The sequence below is a fragment of the Salvelinus fontinalis genome, chromosome 40 (assembly GCF_029448725.1).
Source record: "Salvelinus fontinalis isolate EN_2023a chromosome 40, ASM2944872v1, whole genome shotgun sequence".
NCBI lineage: Eukaryota > Metazoa > Chordata > Actinopteri > Salmoniformes > Salmonidae > Salvelinus > Salvelinus fontinalis.
The window spans coordinates 25,409,606-25,437,276 of NC_074704.1; the positions used below are offsets into that span (position 1 = coordinate 25,409,606).

Here is a 27,671-nt window from a genome sequence, read left to right on the forward strand (position 1 = left end):
ATCTGCAATCCCTTAAGGTGACATCCACCCCCAAAACCCTCCTCTGCATAACCACAAATGAATCCTCAACCTTTACCCACACAAAATCCCTACCCCCGATGAGTGCAACCCACCTATACCCCAAACCGACTCCTTTCCCACTCCCTCCTAAATCTGTTAACATCCCCTCCATCCCTCAGGTGAACCTCCTTTAAAAAACAAAAGTCAAAACCCACACCCTCTAAATAACAAAAAAAACGCCCTCTTAACAAAATCCCTTAAACGCTTACATTTAAACTAACAAACGTTACAGTAGGCTTCATGAAAAAAATATAATAAAATCAAAAACCACCATCACCCAACTACTACCCCCTCCCCCCAAAAAAACAGGAGTCTCACTCGATGCTCCCCTGCTCCATCTCCACCGGCAGGGACACCGTCTCTCCCCCTGACGTCCACCCGTCTTCCTCCATCTCACCAACCCAGGATGCAGGAAGGGTGTTTGGCTCCTGAGTGCCCTGCATTCTGGGTTGATCACCAAACTCCTTCACTTCCCCAGCCCCGTATCTGGTTAGGTAGAGAGTAGGGAAGCCCGTGTCCCCAAACAGGAACTGCGACCCCCCCTCAGTTGACCAGCCCTGAGCCGTGCTTGGTGTATCAAGCTCCACCAGGAGTTGAGGGGCTGAAGAAGCCAGCGAGGACACAGTTTCTCCCGCCCCCATCACTCGCTTGTCCACCCCATCCCTCCCCATACCCCCTTCCCTCTCGCTGTCTGTCAAGAGCCCCTTCCTCTTCCCTCTCTTCTTTGGCAATGGCGGTAACAGGGAGACACCACCCTCCCTCCCCGCAAGCTCCTCCACCATTCCCCCCATCTCTTTCACGAGGGCGCTCGACATTCTGCTGTCCCCCCACTCCCTCTCTCCCTCCTCCACTGGTCCTGCCACTGACTCCTTCTCCACCACCTCTCCCTCCATTGCTGCCCTCTCTGGCTCCTCCACTCCCTTGCTTCCTTCCGCCTCTTTTCCCTCCTCTCCTCCCGGTTCTGCTGCTCCCGTGCCTTCTCTGTCCCCCTCTCCTCCTGCTGCCGCTCTTTGCTCCTCCTCCTTCCGTGAGGCCGTCCCCTCTGGGCCTGTGCTCTGTTCTTGGTCTGGGCCTCCTCCCCTTCTTCCCCCATCCCCAGCTCCTGCTCCCCCTCCAGCCGCAGACACGTGTGACCTCTGACGAGCCGGGCATTCCTGCCACAGGTGTGCTGACGAGCCACACCCGTGGCACGCCTTGAGCTCGTCACAGTCCTTCGCCTCGTGCTCCCCAGATCCACAGAATCTGCACTTTCTTGTGCTGCACGAGGCTAGGATGTGGCCGTAGGCCATACAACGCCTGCAAAACGGCGGCTGACGTGCATAAAACAATGTCCCCCTGTCAGCCCCCAGGGAGAACATAGCTGGAGGATGAAGGTAGCCGCCCAGTCCCCTTGGGTCCTCCCTGAGGAGAGCCTGGAAGTCTCTCCTCCCATTCCAAAAACCCAGGGAGTCCTTGAGGTGCCTTGCTGAGGAGATGTCATCCATGTATCTCCCCAGAAAGGCCCTCACCTCCTCGTCTTTGACGTACGGGTTATAAATGTTCACAGTTACAATCCTGAAATTGTTTTTTGCCAAGCTGGTTACCTCGTAGTGGCACATCGGCCTCGCACCTCCCACTTCTCTCACCTTTTTCAGGATCTCGTCGTGTTTTTCTTCTGTGTGTAAAGCCACATCATAAGTTCCCTCCAACGGGTAACCTAGGAGGCAAAACACATCCTTCCCTGTCAGTTTAAGGATCCACATTAAGATAGTCCTTCCAAAAGTTTCACGTCCGAATGGCTCCATCTCCTTGTCCTTCCACGCAAAGCGAACCGTATTCGCCAGCCCGATCCCAGGAGCCGACCTATTTGAAGAATTTTGCGCCATCTCCACTCCCGCTCTCTTCCAAAAAAGGACAAACTGAAAAGAAAAGCAACAACGGCTGAGAATCATTACCCCAAAAAACTTTTTTACTGCCCTTACTGCCCTCTGGCCTTTCAGCTAAGAGGTTACGGTACCTCAGTACCCAACTTGAACTTAGCCACACAGGAGAGAAGCCTAATCAGTGTGACAAGAGATACTCTCATTCATTCAAGTGGTCTGATTAAACATCAGAAAATATATGCAGGAGATCCACGAAGTGTGGAATGATCTCCAACACCAGACCTGGGTAGTAGAACACAGAGTGTGGAATGATCTCCAACACCAGACCTGGGTAGTAGAACACAGAGTGTGGAATGACCTCCAACACCAGACCTCTATACATCAAATTACATTTTATTTTCACATACACTTGTTTAGCAGATGTTATTGCAGGTGTAGCAAAATGCTTCTGTTTCTAGCTCCAACAGTCCAATAATATCTAACAAGTAATCTCTTACAATACACACAATCTAAAGGAATGGAATTAAGAATATATAAATATTGGGACGAGTGATGTCAGAGCGGCATAGACAGATACATTAGAATAGAATACAGTATATACATATGAGATTAGTAATACATAGACTAAGATACAGTAGAATAGGATAGAATACAGTATATACCAGAGGTGGGACCAAGTCATTGTTTTACAAGTCACAAGTAAGTCTCAAGTCTTAGCACTCAAGTCCCAAGTCAAGACAAGCTATGGGGCGCAATCATGCGATGTAGGCTTGTACACAATTGCCCAACCTTAACACACACACACACCCTCTCTGTGTGTGGTTACAGTAGGCTAACGTATATCAATGGTTTTAGGAACAGCAGTAACATCAGGCAGGATTTAGGCTACCAACTGACTAGCCAGTTGTAACTCAATCTTGGGTGCAATGTTCACGTTCCCGCACTGACTGACAGTGTGGAAACTCATTGATTTAATGTTACGTTAGCCTACATGCTATACTACCAACAACAAAAATGTTATATAAATATCGGCTATATTAGCCACGACTTACCGTTCTTTGTGCAGCTTCAAATGTCGATCAAAGTTGGAAGTTGTTGCTCCTCCGGCTGTAATTTTCTTCCCAGATGTTTTGCAAGTTGCAATCCGTTTTTTGTTGATACAGCGTAGTCTTTATATCCGAAAATAACAATTACTTAATTACATCAAGCGTCCCAATGGTAAAACTTTGATTTAATTACATCAAAAGTTCCAATGGTAAAACGTTCGATTTAATTACATCAACCGTTCCAATGGTAAAACGTTTGAGTTAATTACATCAAGCGTTCCAATGGTAAAACGTTTGAGTTAATTACATCAAGCGTTCCAATGGTAAAACGTTTGATTTAATTACATCAAGTGTTCCAATGGTTAAACGTTTAATTTAATTACATCAAGTGTTCCAATGGTAAAACGTTTTAGTTAACTTTGTCCTGACACGGTCACTTTGCCAGCTGTTTATTGCCACGTTGGGATGCAACCTTTTTTCAATATCCTTTTTTATCATTTTATCCCCTTTTTCTCCCCCCAATTTCGATCTTGTCTCATCTTTGCAAGGGGCTGGGAAGGCGAAGGTCAAGTCATACATCCTCTGAAACATGACCCGCCAAACCGAGTTTCTTTACACCCGCACGCTTAACCACGAAGGAATCGGCACCAATATGTCGGTGGAAACACCGTTCACCTGACAACCGAGGTCAGTCTGCAGGCGCCACAAGGAGCCGCGAGAGCGCGATGAGCCAAGCAAAGCCCCCCCCGGACAAACCCTCCCCTAACCCGGACGACGCTTGGCCAATTGTGTGCCGCCCTATGGGACTCCCGATCACAGCAGGTTGTGGTACAGACCGGGATCAAACCCGGGTGTGTAGTGACGCCTCTAGCACTGCGATGCAGTACCTTAGACTGCTGCACCACTCGGGTCTATAGTGACACCTCTAACACTGCGATGCAGTACCTTAGACTGCTGCACCACTCGGGTCTATAGTGACACCTCTAACACTGCGATGCAGTACCTTAGACTGCTGCACCACTCGGGTCTATAGTGACACCTCTAACACTGCGATACAGTACCTTAGACTGCTGCACCACGCGGGTCTATAGTTACACCTTTAACACTGTGATACAGTACCTTAGACTGCTGCACCACTCGGGTCTATAGTGACACCTCTAACACTGCGATGCAGTACCTTAGATCGCTGTGCCACTCGGGTCTATAGTGACACCTCTAACACTGCGATACAATACCTTAGACTGCTGCACCACTCGGGTCTATAGTGACACCTCTAACACTGCGATGCAGTACCTTAGATCACTGCACCACTCAGGTCTATAGTGACACCTCTAACAGTGTGATACAGTACCTTAGATCACTGCACCACTCAGGTCTATAGTGACACCTCTAACACTGCGATGCAGTACCTTAGATCACTGCACCACTCAGGTCTATAGTGACACCTCTAACAGTGTGATACAGTACCTTAGATCACTGCACCACTCGGGTCTATAGTGACACCTCTAACACTGCGATGCAGTACCTTAGATCACTGCACCACTCGGGTCTATAGTGACACCTCTAACACTGCGATGCAGTACCTTAGATCACTGCACCACTCAGGTCTATAGTGACACCTCTAACACTGCGATGCAGTACCTTAGATCGCTGTGCCACTCGGGTCTATAGTGACACCTCTAACACTGCGATGCAGTACCTTAGACTGCTGCACCACTCGGGTCTATAGTGACACCTCTAACACTGCGATGCAGTACCTTAGATCGCTGCACCACTCGGGTCTATAGTGACACCTCTAACACTGTGATACAGTACCTTAGATCGCTGTGCCACTAGGGTCTATAGTGACACCTCTAACACTGCGATGCAGTACCTTAGACTGCTGCACCACTCGGGTATATAGTGACACCTCTAACACTGCGATGCAGTACCTTAGACTGCTGCACCACTCGGGTCTATAGTGACACCTCTAACACTGCGATACAGTACCTTAGACTGCTGCACCACTCGGGTCTATAGTGACACCTCTAACACTGCGATGCAGTACCTTAGATCGCTGTGCCACTCGGGTCTATAGTGACACCTCTAACACTGCGATACAATACCTTAGACTGCTGCACCACTCAGGTCTATAGTGACACCTCTAACACTGCGATACAATACCTTAGATCGCTGTGCCACTCGGGTCTATAGTGACACCTCTAACACTGTGATACAGTACCTTAGACTGCTGCGCCACTCGGGTCTATAGTGACACCTCTAACACTGCGATACAGTACCTTAGATCGCTGTGCCACTCGGGTCTATAGTGACACCTCTAACACTGCGATGCAGTACCTTAGACTGCTGCACCACTCGGGTCTATAGTGACACCTCTAACACTGCGATACAGTACCTTAGACTGCTGTGCCACTCGGGTCTATAGTGACACCTCTAACAGTGTGATACAGTACCTTAGATCGCTGTGCCACTCGGGTCTATAGTGACACCTCTAACACTGCGATCCACTACCTTAGATCGCTGTGCCACTCGGGTCTATAGTGACACCTCTAACAGTGTGATACAGTACCTTAGATCGCTGTGCCACTCGGGTCTATAGTGACAACTCTACCACTGCGATACAGTACCTTAGATCGCTGTGCCACCCGGGCATAACCTTTTTTAACCAATTCTGATGGTTGTTAAAAGTGGAATTTTGACATTCTTACCGTTATATCAACACACTCAACACTCCCAACAACCCCAACTATCAATCTCTTTGGCACCGTAGACATCTAGTGACCACTTGATTCCATGTGACCAAACATTCCTGAGGCTGTGTCTCAAATAGTCGCCTGTCCCTTTTAATAGCCGGGCAATGGCACACAAATACATTTTCGCTCTAAATTAAAGGAGCTACAATTATAATTTAATTACATGTTATAAAGAAAATGTCCATAATATCTGCATTAATAGTGGAATGATCGTGTTTCACAATATTCCTAAACAAAAAAAATAATCTTGATCTTCTATTGTGTTATTGACTGAATGTTTGTTTATTCCATGTGTAACTCTGTGTTGTTGTTTTTGTCGCACTGCTTTGCTTTATCTTGGCCAGGTCACAGTTGTAAATGAGAACTTGTTCTCAACTGGCCTACCTGGTTAAATAAAGGTGAAATAAATAAAAATACAAAAATGTAGGAGCACTATGAACCTAGTCTGTTCATTATATACATCTACATTATGTATTGTTACACCATGTAGGGGCAGTATAGACCTACAGTAGCTAGCTACTTATTTAGATTTAGTTTGACTGAAACTGCCTTAAATGTGCTGTAGTAAACATTTTTTATTAGCACTAATCAATCAGCACATTCCTGTCTTTGTATGTCTCAATATATTAGTATTATTTGATTAAATTCATTTAAAAGAATCTTTGTCTGAAAATAAAATATGATCCTCAACTGCGTTTCCCACTCCAGTCAGCAGACGGCGATGTGCGTCTTTCAGGCGATGCTGCTAACGTGACGTATAATCTAGTGGACGGTTCTTCATAAACAGCTCGTCATCCACCTCCGTAGTTTGCTAGCCAACATAGCTGAAAGATTCAAGCTATTTATACGCTTTCGGTGTAAATTAGCTACTGTGTTTTAGACACACTTCTGTCGTATCTACTTGTTAACCTATTTACTTTAATATTACGTTATTCTTTATTAGTCAGCTATAGTAGCTGGCTGGTTAAATTAGCACTAGCCTAGTCGCTAATGATAGCTAGCTAGCTAACATCCCCGAACATGAGCTCCCTAAACTTCTCCCCTCCTGTTAAAGAAGATGGGGTCTGCTGGTCGGAGAAAGAAGGTATGGGGCTGAACATTGTCGTGAAAGAGGAGAAGGAAGAAGAGGATGTTACAGTAAAAGAAGAGGTAGAGGGTGAGCCTGTTACAGTGAAAGAAGAAGAGAAAGACGTTTCGGTGAAAGAAGAGGAAGACGCGTTCAGAGTGAAAGACGAGGAGGAAGAGAAAGAGGAGGATGCGGTTTTTGGACTGAAGAAGGAAGGGGAGATTACTGTCACATTGAAAGATGAAGAGCTGGAGATAGGAGATCTGATTAAAACCAGTAAGTACTGCCTTAAATTTGTTTTTAACTTTGGATATTCGGAGTTGGCTCGTCAATACCTCTTCAACGGAGGGCCCTAGGATTGTAGTAGGATGTCCCTTGGGGTTTTCCGTACCTATGTAGGACATGCGAGGGTTAGGTTAATAAACAGGCTGGAGCTAGAACCTCGTTGTCGCGCGTCCTTATTTTCGATCATACTACATGGTGTCAGTGGTTTTAAAATTCACATAAACGTGAAGGACGTACCAAGTAAATCATACATTCCGGCTGTTTCAAAGCATGGAGGGCACAGTGTTGGAGATAAAACAGCGCATATCATTATTCTGCTCGCTAACGAGCAAGGACTAAGTTACTGCTAAGCAACATGTTACAAGAGGAAGAAGCTGGCCGGATTTCAGGGTTTGCGACTCCCAAGTTCAACGGGCTCTGGCGCAAACACGGACAGGCCAGTGGCTAGTGCTGACGGATTTCGCATTAGTCCCCCCGATAATTTTGTGTGTATGGACATTCAAAACTGGCCGAAATGGATCGGGCGCTTTGAAAGGTACAGGGTAGCATCAGACTTAAACGTGAAAAATTAGGCATTTCAAGTTAATGCACTGATCTACTTTATGGGTGATGAAGCCGAGGATATATTAAGTGTTTCAACGTTGACCGAGGAAGAGAAACTTAACTACAGTGCCGTTAAAGACTGTTTTGAAACGCATTTTGTAGGGAGACACAACATTATTTTTGAGAGAGCTAGGTTTAATATGCGCAAACAGGAGCAGGGTGAAACCACCGACAGTTTTATCACAGCTGTTCACAAACTAGCAGAACATTGTCAGTTTGGCGCGCTCAGGGAAGAGCTGATCCGAGATCGGATTGTAGTCGGAATAAGAAATATATCACTTTCTGAAAAGTTAGTTGGATTCCAAGCTTACCTTTTCCAAAGTGGTAAACCAGTTTAGGCAGAGTGAGACAGTAAAAAGACAGCAGACGATACTGCGCGACAGCAGCTCCTTGCAGAACGAAGAGAGTGAGGAAATACATGCATTTTCATACAGAGCTAAAAAAAAAACGGAGGGGAACACAGAACAGAGACAGACGTGGAGAAAACAATCACAGACATCATCAGTAGCTAGTTCAAGTGTTTGTCGCAAATGTGGGAAATCCCCTTTCCACAGCTGGAAAGATTGCCCAGCAAAGGATGCGGAATGCAGGAAATGTCACAGGAGAGGACACTTTTCAGCTGTCTGTCGATTAAAGCAAATGCATGAGGTCTCAGGAGGTACAGCAGGACAGCATCTTTCTGGGAGAAGTAAAGGAAAACAATGCTGGCTGGCATTCAGACATTAAACTCAATGGGGAAGGTTGTGTCATTTAAACTAGACACTGGGGCAGCAGTGACAGCTATCCCAACTAGGCTGTATAGCTATAGCACAGATGGCCCTTTGCTCTCTACAAACAAGAAACTGTACAGGCCCAGTAATAAGATTTTACCAGTGCTAGGGCAGTTGGTGATTAGACTGGAGAGTAAAGACAAAAGTGCCATCGAGTCTGTCTTCGTCATTGACTCTCTAGCCAGACCGTTGCTGGGGCTGCCAGCAATTGAAGCATTGCAACTCGTTGAGAGAGTGAGTGAACTGGAGGACCCAGGTGAGGTATTCATAAAGAAAATCCCAAAAGTGTTTTCTGGTCTAGGAAGGATAGAAGGTGACTACAAAATCCACTTGAAAGAGGATGCTGTCCCCTATGCCCTTACCACCCCCCGCCGGGTGCCTATCCCTTTATTGGCCAGAGTAAAGGAAGAGTTTGGGAGGATGGAAGAAATTGGGGCGGTGTCTAAAATAGAGAGTCCCACAGACTGGTGTGCAGGGATGGTGGTGGTCCCAAAAGCAAATGCTAGACAGAGTGCATGATGGACACATGGGGATAACCAAATGCAGACTGAGGGCTCAACAGTCACTGTGGTGGCTTGGTCTGAGTACTCAGATTGCCAAGCTAGTGGCCCATTGTGAGGTCTGTACAAAATGTCAACATTGTCATCCGGAGCCAATGATGGCAACAGAGCTGCCAAAACGGCCATGGCAAAAAGTAGGGGAGATAAGTGTCATTTTTCCAATAGAACATATCTGCTAGTGGTAGATTACTACTCAAGATACATTGAAATCGCAAAGACACCTATAACCACATCAGCTGGTGTTATCAATGGATTAAAGTCAATTTTTTTCCAGGCAGGGGGTCGCTGAGGTCCTGGTTACAGATAACGCTCCCCAGTTCTCTGCGAGCTCCTTTTCTGCTTTTGCCGCAGAATATGACTTCATACATGTGACCAGTAGCCCCTACCATGCACAGAGTAATGGTGAGGCAGAGAGAGCTGTGAAAACAGTCAAGGGACTGCTGAAAAAGAACAAGGATCTATACAGGGCTCTGTTCATGGGAGAGGGGAAGATGTAGTAGGATGTTATCCTGGGGAATACATTTGCAAAAAATCTAAACCTGTTTTTGCTTTGGCATTATGGGGTATTGTGATGGCATTATGGGGTATTGTGATGGTATTATGGGTATTGTGTGTAGATTGATGAGGGAAAAAAAAATAATATAATAAATTTTAGAATAAAGGGATGCACCAATATTACATTTTTAGCCAATATTTTCCTTGCCCCAAAAAACAAGACCGATAACCGATATTTAAAATTTCAGCTGCCTTTTAAGCATTCTAGTACAGTTCCATTCTTAACACACACATGGACACAGCGGTCTAAGCCACTGCATCTCAGTGCAAGAGGCGCCACTACAGTCCCTGGTTCGAATCCAGGCTGTATCACATCCGGCCGGGATTGGGAGTCCCATAGTAGTTGTATATTATTGGTGTAGAGTGGACGACAAAGGAGAGGGATCCCACAGTAGTTGTCTGTTATTGGTGTAGAGAACAACAAAGGAGAGGGATCCCACATGTGGATAGGAAGATACAAATTATCATTATTACTGGAAAATATTCATTTAAAATCCAGGAATTTTACAACTTTAGCTCTCTAGGTCATGCAAATAGGCTACAGTAGGTTGTAACTCTCTAGGTCATGCCAGTAGGTTACAGTAGGTTGTATCTCTCTAGGTCATGCCAGTAGGTTACAGTAGGTTGTATCTCTCTAGGTCATGCCAGTAGGCTACAGTAGGTTGTAACTCTCTAGGTCATGCCAGTAGGCTACAGTAGGTTGTAACTCTCTAGGTCATGCCAGTAGGTTACAGCAGGTTGTAACTCTCTAGGTCATGCCGGTAGGTTACAGTAGGTTGTATATCTCTAGGTCATGCCAGTAGGTTACAGTAGGTTGTATCTCTCTAGGTCATGCCAGTAGGCTACAGTAGGTTGTATCTCTCTAGGTCATGCCAGTAGGCTACAGTAGGTTGTATCTCTCTAGGTCATGCCAGTAGGCTACAGTAGGTTGTATATCTCTAGGTCATGCCAGTAGGTTACAGTAGGTTGTAACTCTCTAGGTCATGCCAGTAGGCTACAGTTGGTTGTATCTCTCTAGGTCATGCCAGTAGGCTACAGTAGGTTGTATATCTCTAGGTCATGCCAGTAGGCTACAGTAGGTTGTATATCTCTAGGTCATGCCAGTAGGTTACAGTAGGTTGTAACTCTCTAGGTCATGCCAGTAGGCTACAGTTGGTTGTATCCAAGTGGAAACAATTATCAACCCAATGTGGAAAGTGTTGAATTTGGTCAACAACAAAATGAATGGCTTATTTGCTACGTGAGGTTTACTTGATCTAACAGAATTTTCGTAATGCTTAAGTTATGTGGACACGTGACATACTGACAACTTTGATTAAAACACTATAGGAGTTGTCTCCAGATCACTATGCATATTCATACTAGTAGCTTAGTATCTCTCTCCATTGAATACAGGCGGTTGACGACAACAACCCTCATAGAATATAAACAATAGATTACAAGAATAAGATCTATCCACCAATCCAAAGAAAGGATAGGTGGGAGCTAGACAACCCGCAGTGCCGCTTTGTGGACAACTACTCCATAATCTTTGGTGTAGCCAACCCAACTCTCACATGGCACTATTGGAGGGCACAGTGTGTAGTAAATCATCACTACATGCCGTGCCCCCCAGTCTGCAGTCAGCAGATAGACCCTTCTCAAATATATATGTTAAGTCACTTTTTGGAAACGGAACGGAGAAAACAAGGGGTAGCTTGTTCTCTACGTCGTCTGATACTACACATATCAGTCATCATCCTTGTAGTGTGATCTAAAATAAGGACTCGCGACAATGAGGTTCTAGCTCCAGCCTGTTTATTAACCTAACCCTCGCATGTCATTATATACATCTACATGATGTATTGTTACACCATGTAGGAGCAGTATGGACCTAGTCTGTTCATTATATACATCTACATGATGTATTGTTACACCATGTAGGAGCAGTATGGACCTAGTCTGTTCATTATATACATCTACATGATGTATTGTTACACCATGTAGGAGCAGTATGGACCTAGTCTGTTCATTATATACATCTACATTATGTATTGTTACACCATGTAGGAGCAGTATGGACCTAGTCTGTTCATTATATACATCTACATTATGTATTGTTACACCATGTAGGAGCAGTATGGACCTAGTCTGTTCATTATATACATCTACATTATGTATTGTTACACCTTGTAGGAGCAGTATGGACCTAGTCTGTTCATTATATACATCTACATTATGTATTGTTACACCTTGTAGGAGCAGTATGGACCTAGTCTGTTCATTATATACATCTATATGATGTATTATACATCTACATGATGTATTGTTACACCATGTAGGAGCAGTATGGACCTAGTCTGTTCATTATATACATCTATATGATGTATTATACATCTACATGATGTATTGTTACACCATGTAGGAGCAGTATAGACCTAGTCTGTTCATTATATACATCTACATGATGTATTGTTACACCATGTAGTCGCAGTATGGACCTAGTCTGTTCATTATATACATCTACATGATGTATTATACATCTACATGATGTATTGTTACACCATGTAGGAGCAGTATAGTCTGTTCATTATATACAGTGGGGAGAAGAAGTATTTGATACACTGCCGATTTTGCAGGTTTTCCTACTTACAAAGCATGTAGAGGTCTGTAATTTTTATCATAGGTACACTTCAACTGTGAGAGACGGAATCTAAAACAAAAATCCAGAAAATCACATTGTATGATTTTTAAGTAATTAATTTGCATTTTATTGCATGACATAAGTATTTGATACATCAGAAAAGCAGAACTTAATATTTGGTACAGAAACCTTTGTTTGCAATTACAGAGATCATACGTTTCCTGTAGTTCTTGACCAGGTTTGCACACACTGCAGCAGGGATTTTGACCCACTCCTCCATACAGACCTTCTCCAGATCCTTCAGGTTTCGGGGCTGTCGCTGGGCAATACGGACTTTCAGCTCCCTCCAAAGATTTTCTATTGGGTTCAGGTCTGGAGACTGGCTAGGCCACTCCAGGACCTTGAGATGCTTCTTACGGAGCCACTCCTTAGTTGCCCTGGCTGTGTGTTTCGGTTCGTTGTCATGCAGGAAGACCCAGCCACGACCCATCTTCAATGGTCTTACTGAGGGGAGGAGGTTGTTGGCCAAGATCTTGCGATACCTGGCCCCATCCATCCTCCCCTCAATACGGTGCAGTCGTCCTGTCCCCTTTGCAGAAAAGCATCCCCAAAGAATGATGTTTCCACCTCCATGCTTCACGGTTGGGATGGTGTTCTTGGGGTTGTACACATCCTTCTTCCTCCAAACACAGCGAGTGGAGTTTAGACCAAAATGCTCTATTTTTATCTCATCAGACCACGTGACCTTCTCCCATTCCTCCTCTGGATCATCCAGATGGTCATTGGCAAACTTCCGACGGGCCTGGACTTGCGCTGGCTTGAGCAGGGAGACCTTGCTTGCGCTGCAGGATTTTAATCCATGACGGTGTAGTGTGTTACTAATGGTTTTCTTTGAGACTGTGGTCCCAGCTCTCTTCAGGTCATTGACCAGGTCCTGCCGTGTAGTTCTGGGCTGATCCCTCACCTTCCTCATGATCATTGATGCCCCACAAGGTGAGATCTTTCATGGAGCCCCAGACCGAGGGTGATTGACCGTCATCTTGAACTTCTTCCATTTTCTAATAATTGCGGCAACAGTTGTTGCCTTCTCACCAAGCTTCTTGCCTATTGTCCTGTAGCCCATCCCAGCCTTGTGCAGGTCTACAATTTTATCCCTGATGTCCTTACACAACTCTCTAGTCTTGGCCATTGTGGAGAGGTTGGAGTCTGTTTGATTGTGTGGACAGGTGTCTTTTATACAAGTAACGAGTTCAAACAGGTAATGAGTGGAGAACAGGAGGGCTTCTTAAAGAAAAACTAACAGGTCTGTGAGAGCCGGAATTCTTACTGGTTGGTAGGTGATCAAATACTTATGTCATGCAATAAAATGCAAATTAATTACTTAAAAATCATACAATGTGATTTTCTGGATTTTTGTTTTAGATTCCGTCTCTCACAGTTGAAGTGTACCTATGATAAAAATTACAGACCTCTACATGCTTTGTAAGTAGGAAACACTGCCGATTTTGCAGGTTATCAAATACTTGTTCTCCCCACTGTACATCTACATGATGTATTATACATCTATATGATGTATTGTTACACCATGTAGGAGCAGTATAGACCTACAGTAGCTAGCTACTTATTTAGATTTAGTATGACTTAATGAAACTGCCTTAAATATACTGTGGTAAACATTTTTTATTTGCACTGATCAGTCAACACATTCCTGTCTTTGTATGTCTCAATATAATAGTATTTAATTAAATCCATTTAAAATAATCTTTGTCTGAAAATAAAATATTTTACTCGACTGCGTTTCCCACTCCAGTCAGCAGACGGCGATGTGCGTCTTTCAGGCGATGCTGCCAGCGTGACGTATAATCTAGTGGACGGTTCTTCATAAACAGCTCGTCAACCACCTCGGTAGCTTGCTAGCCAACAGCCGAAGGTTTCAAGCTCTTTAGACGCTTTCGGTCTATATTAGCTACTGTGTTTTCCACACACTTAGGTCGTATCTACTTGTTAACCTATTTAATTTAATATTACGTTATTCTTTATTAGGCAGCTATTGTAGCTGGCTGGTTAAGTTAGCACTAGCCTAGTCGCTGATGATAGCTAGCTAGCTAACATCCTCGAACATGAGCTCCCTAAACTTCTCCCCTCCTTTTTAAAGAAGAAGAGGTCTGCTGGACGGAGAAAGAAGCTCTGGGGCTGAACATTGTCGTGAAAGAGGAGAGAGAAGAAGAGGATGTCACAGTAAAACAAGAAGTAGAGGTTGAGGCTGTTACAGTGAAAGAAGAAGAGAAAGACGTTACAGTGAAAGAAGAGGATGACTGGTTCAGAGTGAAAGAGGAGGAGGATGTTACAGTAAAAGACGAGGAGGAAGAGAAAGAGGAGGATGCGGTTTTTGGAGTGAAAGAGGAGGAGGGGGAGATGACTGTCACATTGGAGAAAGAAGAGGAGGTTGGAGATCTGTTTAACACCAGTAAGTACCGTCTCTGCAGTCGTTGAACCAATATGCAGTAAAGGGGTTCTACACTTTAATGTTGTTCTGTAGGAATGGCTGAAGCTTCACTGTAACGTGTAGAACATCAAGAGTGGACCATCAACAAAACGTTAACAATTGATCAAATGCATCCAATGACAATGCCTGAAATACTGTAGTCCTCAATATCTCCTATTAGATTAGCCCAATATGTAGTTTTAAAGGGGCAGTCAGCAGTTGTTACATCCATTTTGGGACTTATACATTAACGATATGTACCCATTGTTTCTTTAAGAATTCACGTATAAATGCCTCATGAGCTTAGTTCAACTATCCTACCCCATCAGAACCCAAAATATGAGCTTTTTTTTTACTCCAATGTTTGCCCGTAAATATAAACAAACACTGTATATCCTCAAAACATGGTTAAAACTATAATGTTGATATCATCGATGGTTGCATTTCTCCAGCACCATCCCTCAGCTATTTACCGAAACAGGCAGGGAGTACGCTTTGTTATTGTTTCTACTGCTGATTGCTGCCCCCATTACTCCTCAAGGTCCAAGGACTGTATGTTATTTTCAGAGGTAGACTGGCTCTGGCAGCTAAAATAGTCAAATATTCCATCTAAATGTGAATCGATTCTCAATTGCGATACGTTTCTAGAAACATAAATTGCTGTACTTTCATATAAATTCAGAATAATTTCACTCAATACTTAAATATTATATAAAAATAATTTCACATAATAGTTTCCGGACTAGTCTTCCAGTCCCTGCTGCTGAAAAACATCCCCACAGCATGATGCTGCCACCACCATGCATAACCGTAGGGATGGTGCCAGGTTTCCTCCAGACGTGACTCTTGGCATTCAGGCTAATGAGTTCAATCTTGGTTTCATCAAGCCAGAGAATCTTGTTTTCATCAAGCCAGAGAATCTTGTTTCTCATGGTCTTAGAATCTTACGGTGCCTTTTATCAAACTCCAAGCAGGCTGTCATATGCTTTATACTGAGGAGTGGCTTCTGTCTGACCACTACCTTAAAGGTCTGATTGGTGGAGTGCTGCAGAGATGGTTGTCCTTCTGGAAGGTTCTCCCATCTCCACAGAGGAACTCTGGAGCTCTATCAGAGTGACCATCAGGTTTTTGGTCACCTCCCTGACCAAGGCCCTTCTCCCCCAATCGCTCAGTTTGGCCGGTTGACCAGCTCTAGGAAGAGTATTCCATTTAAGAATGATGGAGGCCACTGTGTTCTTGGGGACCTTCAATGCTGCAGAATTATTTTTGGTACCCATCCCCAGATCTGTGCCTCGACACAATCCTGTCTCGGGGCTCTACAGACAATTCCTTCGACCTCATGGCTTGGTGTTTGCTCTGACATGCTCTGTCAACTCTGGGACCTTATATAAACAGGTGTGTGCCTTCCAAATCATATCCAATCAATTGAATTTACCACACCGTCCACCGACTCCGAACAAGTTGTAGATACATCTCAAGGATGATTCATGGAAACAAGATGCACCTAAAAGAAATTTTGAGTCTCATAGCAAAGTGTCTGAATACTTGTGTAAATAAGGTATTTCTGTTTTTTACCTGTTTTCACTTTGTCATTATGGGCTATTGTTGACACCCCTCTAAAACAAGATAACCATCAGAAAACAACCTCTTCCTTAGCCCACTCCTTCCGCTGCTGCTTGCCTTCGTAAATTCTGATGTTATGCTCCTAACGTTTCTGGTAATAGACTACACCAGCAGTCGTTATGCTCCTATAGTTTCTGGTAATAGACTACACCAGCAGTCGTTATGCTCCTATAGTTTCTGGTAATAGGCTACACCAGCAGTCGTTATGCTCCTAACGTTTCTGGTAATAGACTACACCAGCAGTCGTTATGCTCCTATAGTTTCTGGTAATAGACTACACCAGCAGTCGTTATGCTCCTATAGTTTCTGGTAATAGGCTTCACCAGCAGTCGTTATGCTCCTATAGTTTCTGGTAATAGGCTACACCAGCAGTCGTTATGCTCCTATAGTTTCTGGTAATAGGCTACACCAGCAGTTGTTATGCTCCTATAGTTTCTGGTAATAGGCTACACCAGCAGTCGTTATGCTCCTATAGTTTCTGGTAATAGGCTACACCAGCAGTTGTTATGCTCCTATAGTTTCTGGTAATAGGCTACACCAGCAGTCGTTATGCTCCTATAGTTTCTGGTAATAGGCTACACCAGCAGTCGTTATGCTCCTATAGTTTCTGGTAATAGGCTACACCAGCAGTCGTTATGCTCCTATAGTTTCTGGTAATAGACTACACCAGCAGTCGTTATGCTCCTATAGTTTCTGGTAATTGACTACACCAGCAGTCAGCAACCTTTTCCATTTGGTGACAATTTCTCTGACCATTTCTACTGATCTGGTGCCAGTTGTGATTTTCATATTCACATTTTACTGGAATAGTTTCACTTAATTTATAATCGTAATAATAATTATAATAGTCTTTGTATCTCAACATCATTCTCTGTGGTTAATCTACATTCTATTTAAATGAAAATTATAAAGAAACATTTTTATTGGCATTGCTAAGTTTTTTTTTTTTTTTTAAATAACCTACACAAAGCCCAATTGTTTTTTTTCCATTGCTAGGTAAAAACAAAAAAATACATAAAGCCATCAAATAAAAACATTGCAGCCTGCAGGTAGAAAATATCCCGATTTTAAAAATAAATATCCTATAAATCACATTGGCTGCACATGACCTGTCTACAACAAACTTGAAATGTGTGTATCAACTATCAACTGGGTTTGCTGAAACTTGTGATAGCAAGCTTGTAACATTGTATAAAATATTCTGGGCCCTCAGTTTCCCACGCCAGTGAGTTCGGGACAGCCACAGTTGTTGGCTATTTGTGCAAAGGATAAGAAGGCGAGAGCTGGAAATATTTTACGAAAATACTTTGAGGAACTATTGTCATTCGCAATTGATTTTGATTAGACTTTGTTTACTTGCTGATTGAGGTGAAGAAAAAAATACTTTCAGAAGCTCCAAAACTCTATAGTGGTGGTGCGTTAAGACAGTCAGAAATACTATCAGACATCCCCAAATGGGCACATTCATAGGCCTAAATTTGCACGCAGGCCAGGTAGACTAATCCTACTTCTTTATGCGTAATCAGGTGTGCGTCCTTTCTCAACATTGACAGGAGTGTTTCAAATGAAAGACAATGAATAAATTGACAAAACTAACGCATCTTGCGGGGTCAGGTCTGGGTGGTCTGCCAGGGGCCGTTTCATTTAGTATCCGATTGGGTCGGTTGGGGGATGATTGTATTTTCCCATAGTATGTTGTACCGAAGTTGACCGACTGAAAGGGAGTGTAACTTTATGACTATTGATGGATTCGGGCTAAACTTTGAACATTGAGATATTAAAGACATGATAGATCAGACGCAGAGTATATAAAGGAGTGAGATCTGTAGAAAGACAAAGTGGCTTTGGAATGTGCTGGGTGGACGGGAGGAGATCACAGGATTGCTTTAGGGGAAGCGGATGGACATCTGTGGATTAGGCGAAAGAGGGGTTGAGGACAGGAGGTCAGGTAAGATCCCCTGAAGGGAGTAATAAGGGTTTAGTATCCTGTTACCCTCTTCCTGTCGACCCAGAAGATGTAAGGATTGGAGAGAAGGAGTAGTGTCCAAAGTGGGGTGTATATACTTGTGATGGTGAGAACATGTTTTTGTCTGAATTACAGCTGTAACGACTCTGGGAATAATTAAACTTGATTAAGCTTCTCTAGTGTCCGTGAGTTATTTTCTCTGAAAAATTTGAACGTAACACTATAATTAGTTTTACCTGAAGGAGGGAAACGAGGTACAACACCTGTTTGGCCCCACCCCTTCCTGGGTCGCTGAAGAGCCGTAGTAAATTTAAGGAGGAAATCCGAGCCTCACGCTCATTACCTGTAGAAGGCGGGGCTTCGAGCGAGGGGTGAAAATATTGTACCTAGTTTCCCTCCTTCAGGGAACAGTAGTTATAGTCAAAACGTTACGCTTGTCATATGATGAACATCAACTTAAATAAGGGATCTTGCTGTAGGACTGTTTTTTTGTATTCTGAAATGCACTGGAACTACGTATAATTTAGTGGCTCCTTATGTTACGCTTGGAAAACAGTTTTCGTGGGCACAGAAATACTAAATCATTTCAGAGTTGGCTAAATCCAATGGTTTTTAACAGAGTCATTTTGTAATCCAAGATGGCGTAGCAGTAAGACGAGTTTGTTGTAAATTGTATGGTTTTTTTCGTCTTTTTTTCTATATATTGCAATATATTTCAATCTCTTTTTCCATTTCTAAATTAAATATACCTTCCGGCAACCCGCCTCACCCAGTGTGATACGGATCTGCTATTTTTTAGACCTTATAGTTAGAACCTCCATCAGCAGCTAGCCATCAGAAGCTAACCAGCTAATTAGCTAGTAGCTATTTAGTCATTGTTAGCCACTGCTAGCCTTTTTAGCTCAGACACCAGCTGCTTTTAGCCTGGATAATACCTGCCAGTCTGCACAGCGTGATATCAACCCTGAGCATATCGGACTGTTTTTCTCCACTACATCACCGTATTCCTGCCGTAAACTCTGGACCGTTACACCAGATAATCTCAGCTAGCTAGCTGCTACCGAGTGGCCCAGCCTCGAAGCTAGCATTGAGCCAGGCCCATCTCCTGGCCTGCTCAGTGGACCCTATGATCACTCAGCTACACAGCCGATGCCTCCCAGACTCTTCACTAAGACGACTAGAAGCCACTACATCACCGGATTCCTGCCGTAAGCTCTGAACCTTTGCACCGGATTGGCTACAGTGGCTAACGCCCTTGTCCCGAAGCTAGCACCAGTTAGCCTCGAGCCAGGCACATCTCCCGGCCAGCGTAGTAAAGTCTACCATATCGGCTTCCCTGGTTCATATATTGCTGTTCACTGGACCCTATGATCACTTGGGTACGTAGCTGATGCCTGCTGGACTGTTCATTAATCACAGTAATCCATTTTGTTTATCTGTCGGCCCCAGCCTCGAACTCAGGCCCTGTGTGTAGTTAACTGTGTGTAGTTAACCTCTCTGCCCAATCATCTCCATTTTACCTGTTGTTGTTGTCTTAGCTAGCTCTCCCAATCAACACCTGTGATTGCTTTATGCCTCGCATTATGTCTCTCTAATGTCAATATGCCTTGTATATTGTTGTTTAGGGTAGTTATCATTGTTTTATTTTACTGCGGAGCCCCTAGTCCCACTCAACATGCCTCAGAGAACTCTTTTGTCCCACCTCCCACACATGCAGTGACCTCACCTAGCATAACTGGTGCCTCCAGAGATGCAACCTCTCTTATCGTCACTCAATGCTTAGGTTTACCTCTACTGTACCCGCACCCTACCATACCCCTGTCTGTACATTATGCCTTGAATCTATCCTACCACGCCCAGAAATCTGCTCCTTTTATTCTCTGTTCCCAACGCACTAGACGACCAGTTCTGATAGCCTTTAGCCGTACCCTCATCCTACTTCTCTGTTCCTCTGGTGATGTAGAGGTTAACCCAGGCCCTGTGTGTTCCCAGGCGCTCTCATTTGTTGACTTCTGTAACCGTAAAAGCCTTGGTTTCATGCATGTTAACATCAGAAGCCTCCTCCCTAAGTTTGTTTTACTCACTGCTTTAGCACACTCCGCCAACCTTGATGTCCTTGCCGTGTCTGAATCCTGGCTTTGGAAGGCCACCAAAAATTCTGACATTTCCATCCCCAACTACAACAGAGAGGAGTTGCAATCTACTGCAGAGATGGTTTGCAAAGTTCTGTCATACTTTCCAGGTCTAAACCCAAACAGTTCGATCTTCTAATTTTAAAAAGGAATCTCTCCAGAAATAAGTCTCTCACTGTTGCCGCCTGTTACAGACCCCCCTCAGCTCCCAGCTGTGCCCTGGACACCATATGTGAATTGATTGCCCCCCGTCTATCTTCAGAGTTCTTTCTGTTGGGTGACCTAAACTGGGATATGCTGAACACCCCGGCCGTCCTACAATCCAAGCTAGATGCCCTCAATCTCACACAAATTATCAAGGAACCCACCAGGTACAACCCTAAATCTGTAAACATGGGCACCCTCATAGATATTATCCTGACCAACTTGCCCTCCAAATACAACTCTGCTGTTTTCAGTCAGGATCTCAGCGATCACTGCCTCATTGCCTGCATCCGTTATGGGTTCGCGGTCAAACGACCACCCCTCATCACTGTCAAACACTCCCTAAAACACTTCTGCAAGCAGGCCTTTCTAATCGACCTGGCCTGGGTATCCTGGAAGGATATTGACCTCATCCCGTCAGTAGCAGATGCCTGGTTGTTCTTTAAAAGTAATTTCCTCACCACCTTAATAAACAAGCATGCCCCTTTCAAAAAATTTAGAACTAAGAACAGATATAGCCCTTGGTTCACTCCAGACCTGACTGCCCTCGACCAGCACAAAAACATCCTGTAGCGTACTGCACTAGCATCGAATAGTCCCCGCGATATGCAACTTTTCAGAGAAGTCAGGAACCAATACACACAGTCAGATAGGAAAGCAAAGGCTAGCTTTTTCAAACAGAAATTTGCATCCTGTAGCTCTAACTACAAAAAGTTTCTCCTTCACCCAAATTCAGATAGCTGATGTTCTGGAAGAGTTGCAAAACCTGGACCCGTACAAATCAGCTGGGCTAGACAATCTGGACCCTCTCTTTCTAAAATTATCCGCCGCCATTGTGGCAATCCCTATTTCTAGTCTGTTCAACCTCTCTTTCGTATCGTCCGAGATTCCTAAAGATTGGAAAGCTGCCGCGGTCATCCCCCTCTTCAAAGGGGGAGACACTCTAGACCTAAACTGTTACAGACCTAAATCCATCATGCCCTGCCTTTCTAAAGTCTTCAAAAGCCAAGTTAACAAACAGATCACTGACCATTTAGAATCTCACCGTACCTTCTCCGCTGTGCAATCTGGATTCCGAGCTGGCCACAGGTGCACCACACTCAAGGTACTAAACGATATCATAACCGCCATCGATAAAAGACAGTACTGTGCAGCCGTCTTCATCGACCTGGCCAAGGCTTTCGACTCTGTCAATCACCGTATTCTTATCTGCAGACTTAACAGCCTTGGTTTCTCAAATGACTGACTCGCCTGGTTCACCAACTACTTATCAGACAGAGTTCAGTGTCAAATCGGAGGGCCTGTTGTCTGGACCTTTGGCAGTCTCTATGGGGGTACCACAGGGTTCAATTCTCGGACCGACTCTTTTCTTTGTATATACCAACGATGTTGCTCTTGCTGCGGGTGATTCCTTGATCCACCTCTACGCAGACGACACCATTCTGTATACATCTGGCCCTTCTTTGGACACTGTGTTAACAAACCTCCAAACGAGCTTCAATGCCATTCAATGCAATACCAAACTGCTCCTGAACGCTAGTAAAATTAAATGCATGCTCTTCAACCGATCTTGCCTGAACCCGCCGCCTGACTAGCACCAATACTCTGGACGATTCTGACTTAGGTATTTGTTGTTGTCCACATATTCTAAGTGTCTGGTTAGACTGTAAACTCTCCTTCCAGACTTATATTAAGCATCTCCAACCCCAAATTAAATCTAGAATTGGCTTCCTATTTCGCAACAAAGCCTCCTTCACTCACGCTGCCAAACATACCCTCGTAAAACTGACTATCCTACCAATCCTTGACTTCGGCGATGTCATTTTCAAAATAGCCTCCAACACTCTCCTCAGCAAACTGGATGCAGTCTATCACAGTGCCATCCGTTTTGTCACCAAAGCCCAATATACCAACCACCACTGCGACCTGTATGCTCTCGTCGGCTAGCCCTCGCTACATATTCGTCGCCAAACCCACTGGCTCCAGGTCATCTATAAGCCTTTGCTAGGCCGCCTTAACTCGCCTCACTGGTCACCATAGCAAAACCCACCCATAGCATGCGCTTCAGGAGGTATATCTCACTGGTCATCCCCAAAGCCAACACCTACTTTGGCCGCCTTTCCTTACAGTTATCTGCTGCCAATGACTGGAATGAATTGCAAAAATTGCTGAAGTTGGAGACTTATATCTCCCTCACTAACTTTAAGCATCAGCTATCTGAGCAGTTTACCGATCGCTGCAGCTGTACACAGCCCATCTGTAAATAGCCCGTCCAACTGCCTACCTCATCCCCATGTTTTTATAGACTTTTTTTTGCTCTTTTGCGCACCAGTATTTCTACTTGCACATCATCATCTGCACATCTATCACTCCAGTGTTAATTTGTTAAATTGTAATTACTTCACTACTATGGCCTATTTATTGCCTTACCTCCGTACTCCATTTGTACACACTGTATATAGATTTTTCTATTGTGTTATTGACTGTACGTTTGTTTATCCCACGTGTAACTCTGTTGTTTTTGTCGCACTGCTCTGCTTTATCTTGGCCAGGTCACAGTTGTACATGAGAACTTGTTCTCGACTGGCCTACCTGGTTAAACTATCATTATGACATCATGGCCTACCTGGTTAAATAAAGGTAAAATAAAAAATACTAACTTTATTGACACCCAAATGGATACTGTCATTAACGCCGTTCTTCAATAATTACACATCATTCTTAATACTGTAGCAAACATTATATTAAACAGGCCATTCAAACAAGCCTTACAATTATAATCCAAAGTAGTGTGAAATGTACTCATAAGCAACCTGGAAATGGAGGTTACTCCCCTGAGTTTCCACTATTCAGAATACATTGTGAAAAACTAAATTCTTTGCTCACCATTTTTGCTCCAGGCAGATATAGTACATCCATAACTATCGGTTTCCTCATTAGCAGGAAGGAGTTTCTGCAATCAAATTGCCCTTGTGCCGCAATTTTATTAAACACAGAAAGGGGCCTATATTGGAGACCAAAAGTCGTCTGGCACACTGCTTAGAGTTTCAACAACAGGAATATCTTATTTCTAGCCTACAATCATCGATGTTACTACTAATGTGAAAACAAGACAAAATATGATCATTGTTGCTCATTTTAAGACAATTGTCAAATAATTTTATTCATTACAGACGTCAATTGTTGTATAACATCATGGCTACGCTGTTGGCATCACCTTTTATAGTGGATTACCGCTGTTGTGGGCCTTTAATCATCTGTCTGACTTTGTTGTTCACACAGGAGAGATACTTAACTATCGTGGATCCTCTGGGGAGCCTCAACAACCTCTTGATACTGAAGAGGCAGAGAAGAGTCTCTCCAGATCAGAACAACTCAATAAACACCTGCAGAGATCCACAGGGAAGAGAACTCACTGCTGCTCTGACTGTGGGAAGATATTCACCTCATTAGGCATTAAAAGTCATCAGAGAACACACACAGGAGAGAAATCGTATAGTTGTGATCAATGTATGAAGAGTTTTGGTCAATCTGGAGAGCTGACAGTGCACCAGAGAACACACACAGGAGAGAAATCTTACAGCTGTGATCAATGTGGGAAGAATTTTGGTCGATCTTGCCATTTGACTGAACACCAGAGAACACACACAGGAGAGAAACCTTATAGCTGTGGTCAATGTGGAAAGAGTTTTGCTGCATCTAGATCTCTGACTCTACACCAGAGAATACACACAGGAGAGAAACCTTATAGCTGTGGTCAATGTGGAAAGCGTTTTGATCGATCTGGAAAGCTGACAGTGCACCAGAAAATACACACAGGAGAGAAACCTTACAGCTGTGATCAATGTGGGAAGAATTTTGGTCGATCTTGCCATTTGACTGAACACCAGAGAACACACACAGGAGAGAAACCTTATAGCTGTGGTCAATGTGGAAAGAGTTTTGCTGCATCTAGAACTCTGACTCTACACCAGAGAATACACACAGGAGAGAAACCTTATAGCTGTGGTCAATGTGGAAAGCGTTTTGGTCGATCTGGAGAGCTGACAGTGCACCAGAGAATACACACAGGAGAGAAACCTTACAGCTGTGGTCAATGTTGGAAGAGTTTTTCTGCATCTAGAACTCTGACTCTACACCAGAGAATACACACAGGAGAGAAACCTTATAGCTGTGGTCAATGTGGAAAGAGTTTTGGTCGATCTGGAGAGCTGACAGTGCACCAGAGAATACACACAGGAGAGAAACCTTACAGCTGTGGTCAATGTGGGAAGAGTTTTGCTGCATCTAGAACTCTGACTCAACACCAGAGAATACACACAGGAGAGAAACCTTATAGCTGTGATCAATGTGGGAAGAGTTTTGGTCGATCTGGAGAGCTGACTCTACACCAGAGAATACACACAGGAGAGAAACCTTATAGCTGTGGTCAATGTGGGAAGAGTTTTGGTCGATCTTCCTATTTGGTATCACACCAGAGAACACACACAGGAGAGAAATCTTACAGCTGTGGTCAATGTGGGAAGAGTTTTACTACATCTGGCTCTCTGACTCTACACCAGAGAACACACACAGGAGAGAAATATTATAGCTGTGATCAGTGTGACGAGATACTTTGATAAAGTATCTCTGATCAAATATCAGAAAGTACATGAAGGAGTTATATTGTGATATCAATGAAAAAATGTCACAATGTAGAATGTTTTTAACATTGTAGTAGGAGTATTTTAAGGAATTTATGTAGAACCCTAAACGTTTACCCCATTCAATTGATTTCAGTGTGATATGGATATTAGCCTTGGGAAAAATCCAGGCTCTGAATTGAAAGAGTACTATTTATGTGATTTAACAAAAAGTGACTAACACAAAAATAGCTGTGTTACACTTACCATGTTGGTGACCCACTTGAATCAAAATGCAACACTTCATAATGTAGCTATCTGTTTTCTACAAATTGTCCTCTAACCAGGGATGTACACATTATTCCCATATTCCGTGTGGTTTTTGAGCTGTTAGTTTTAACAGGACGTGAAACCTCATCTCCTCCCTCTCGCACAATTGATTTCAACATGATATCAATGCGTTATGACGAATAAGTGTTGCGTTCCTTTGTTTAGCGACCCCTACATTTAAATGCATCACTCCAAAATGTAGCTGACTGTTTTCTGCAGGTTGTCCTCTGTCCTCTAGTGAGGTAAAAGATATCTCCCATTTCCATGTGTTTTGTTTAGTTGTGTTAGTTTCAACATCACACACAACCTGATTTCCCCCCGAATTGCTATGAGTGATTTATTGCTACTTGTCAAAACAAGAGCGTGTTTGTTGCTTGTGCAGTTTATAGGGAGCTTGTTTAAAATATCCAAGTAATATGATTATTGTGGCAGATGTTTGTGTAAATAGCACATTTTATGTTTAGGTTTTCCATTTATCCCAAACTGTTTCTGCATATTGGTTATTGATTTGGACACGTTAAAACTGTGTTTTGACATTGGGCTATCCCACCTAGCAAAATGTAATTGAAAATAAGACTATGCAACCAAATATTTTATATTTACATTTCATGTAACATTTAGAAATGATAATTATTTATGCAACCATCTGACAATTTTTGGTACAATTATATTGACATTGTTGCCCTGCTTTTAGAATGTCAGGGTTCATTCTCAGATGTGCCAACCCAAATGTACTAGAGCATGACATTGGGGATTGGGCCCTGATCCAACAACATGCCTATCGAGTGAACCCTGAAAAGAGAGAGAAGCTCCGCGATGAGGTGGAAAGTTACTATGGATATTGCAGGAGTTTCCTCTTGAAATCAGACATGTCTGTGGTAAGGACAACTTGGTTGCTGATTTTCTCAAGGGTGGGCAGTCAAAAAGATTTGTGTTTTGCGTTTAGCCAGTGCGTTGCCATTGATCACAATTTATTTTGACTGCACATTTTTCTGTATTGGAGATGAGTTTTGTTTGGGCTCGTTCCAAGAGGACCAGAGTTCTAGAAGCGAGTGAGTTTTAGGATTCTATAGAAAGAAAAAGGAGAAAAGAAACGATTGTATATTATTATTTAGAATTTTTGTTTTTTCTTGTTTTTAATTGTTGACAGTCAGTAGTGTGAGGATCTGTGTTTATTGCACTATAACCCAATACTATAACACATGTGATTGAATATTAGCAACTGTTGGTCTGGGTTCCTGTGTGTGTGCTGGAAGTAACATTTTGCCCCAGATAAGTGTGCTGAGAAGCTGTGGTTAACCTTGAGCGAGAACAGTATGCTTTCTATGCAGGTGCAAATAGCTCAAACAATGTTACAGAACTGTCTGACCTCAGTCTCCGGGGTGTGGGAGCGTAATCTACACAGCAACAGCGCCGGACACCAAGGAGCGCCAAGAGGCTGGGACCAGCCTGAGTGCCGGCGATAGGCTGAGCAAGTTTAAACCACGCTCAGCCTCTACTGTGATAGGCCAACAGACGGGTTGGAACTACGTCTATCACCGTATAAGAACAGCTGTTTACTTACATCCTGCCAGTTCTCTGCTTTACCCTGCGTGGTGATACAGTGAACCCGTATATACGAAAATTGCATTTACCATTTATCGCTTGAGTTTAATAAAAAATACTTAAAGTATATTCGGTGACTCTGAATCACATTTTATCCTGATACCAGATTGAATTGAAGCAAATCCTTTACAGTAGACACCATGTTTATATTGTAGAAGGTGAAGCATTGTAGTTGATTATAATGTGAAATGGAACTTGTTTTCTGTTGGTGGTAAGCAAACTCGTCCAACAAAAATATAGGATATAGTTGTTGTCTCAAGGGGGAAGGTGTTAGTCTTTGGTTTTTCCACTTATGTTTTGAGGTTGGACTTTAGCACGTCTAGCTCGTTAGCACGTAGGGCGCACTGATTGGTGTCACCTCGTTAGACAGTATGTGTTACACCTGTGCTGGCTTGTCCATCTCGTTAGTGGGAAGGTGTTGGCCCAGGTTCTCTTTAAGAGTGTCTGGCCCAGTGCTCCAGTTGTCTTGATAGATGTGGAGAGTCAACACCTTTAGTTGTGCTACCTTTTTGGTTTGCTTC

At 43.5% G+C, this 27,671-nt stretch overlaps 1 protein-coding gene across 4 annotated transcripts in view; it reads left to right on the forward strand.

Moving 5' to 3' along the window:
• The first annotated feature begins 6,493 nt into the window (after positions 1-6,493).
• LOC129838978 (zinc finger protein 883-like) overlaps positions 6,494-27,671 on the forward strand; it is a 91,968-nt gene continuing 70,790 nt past the window's right edge. For 2 of the 4 annotated variants that reach the window (XR_008756950.1, XR_008756951.1), the window contains exon 1: positions 6,975-7,063. Coding sequence is in view for 2 of the 4 variants with exons in the window: in XM_055906244.1 (XP_055762219.1) it covers positions 6,742-7,063; positions 14,339-14,650; positions 23,876-25,212 (1,971 nt within the window). In the remaining 2 variants the exon portion in view is untranslated. Of the gene's footprint in view, positions 7,064-14,338; positions 14,651-23,875; positions 27,220-27,671 lie in introns of those variants that run through there. The other 2 variants (XM_055906244.1, XM_055906245.1) reach the window with 2 other exon arrangements.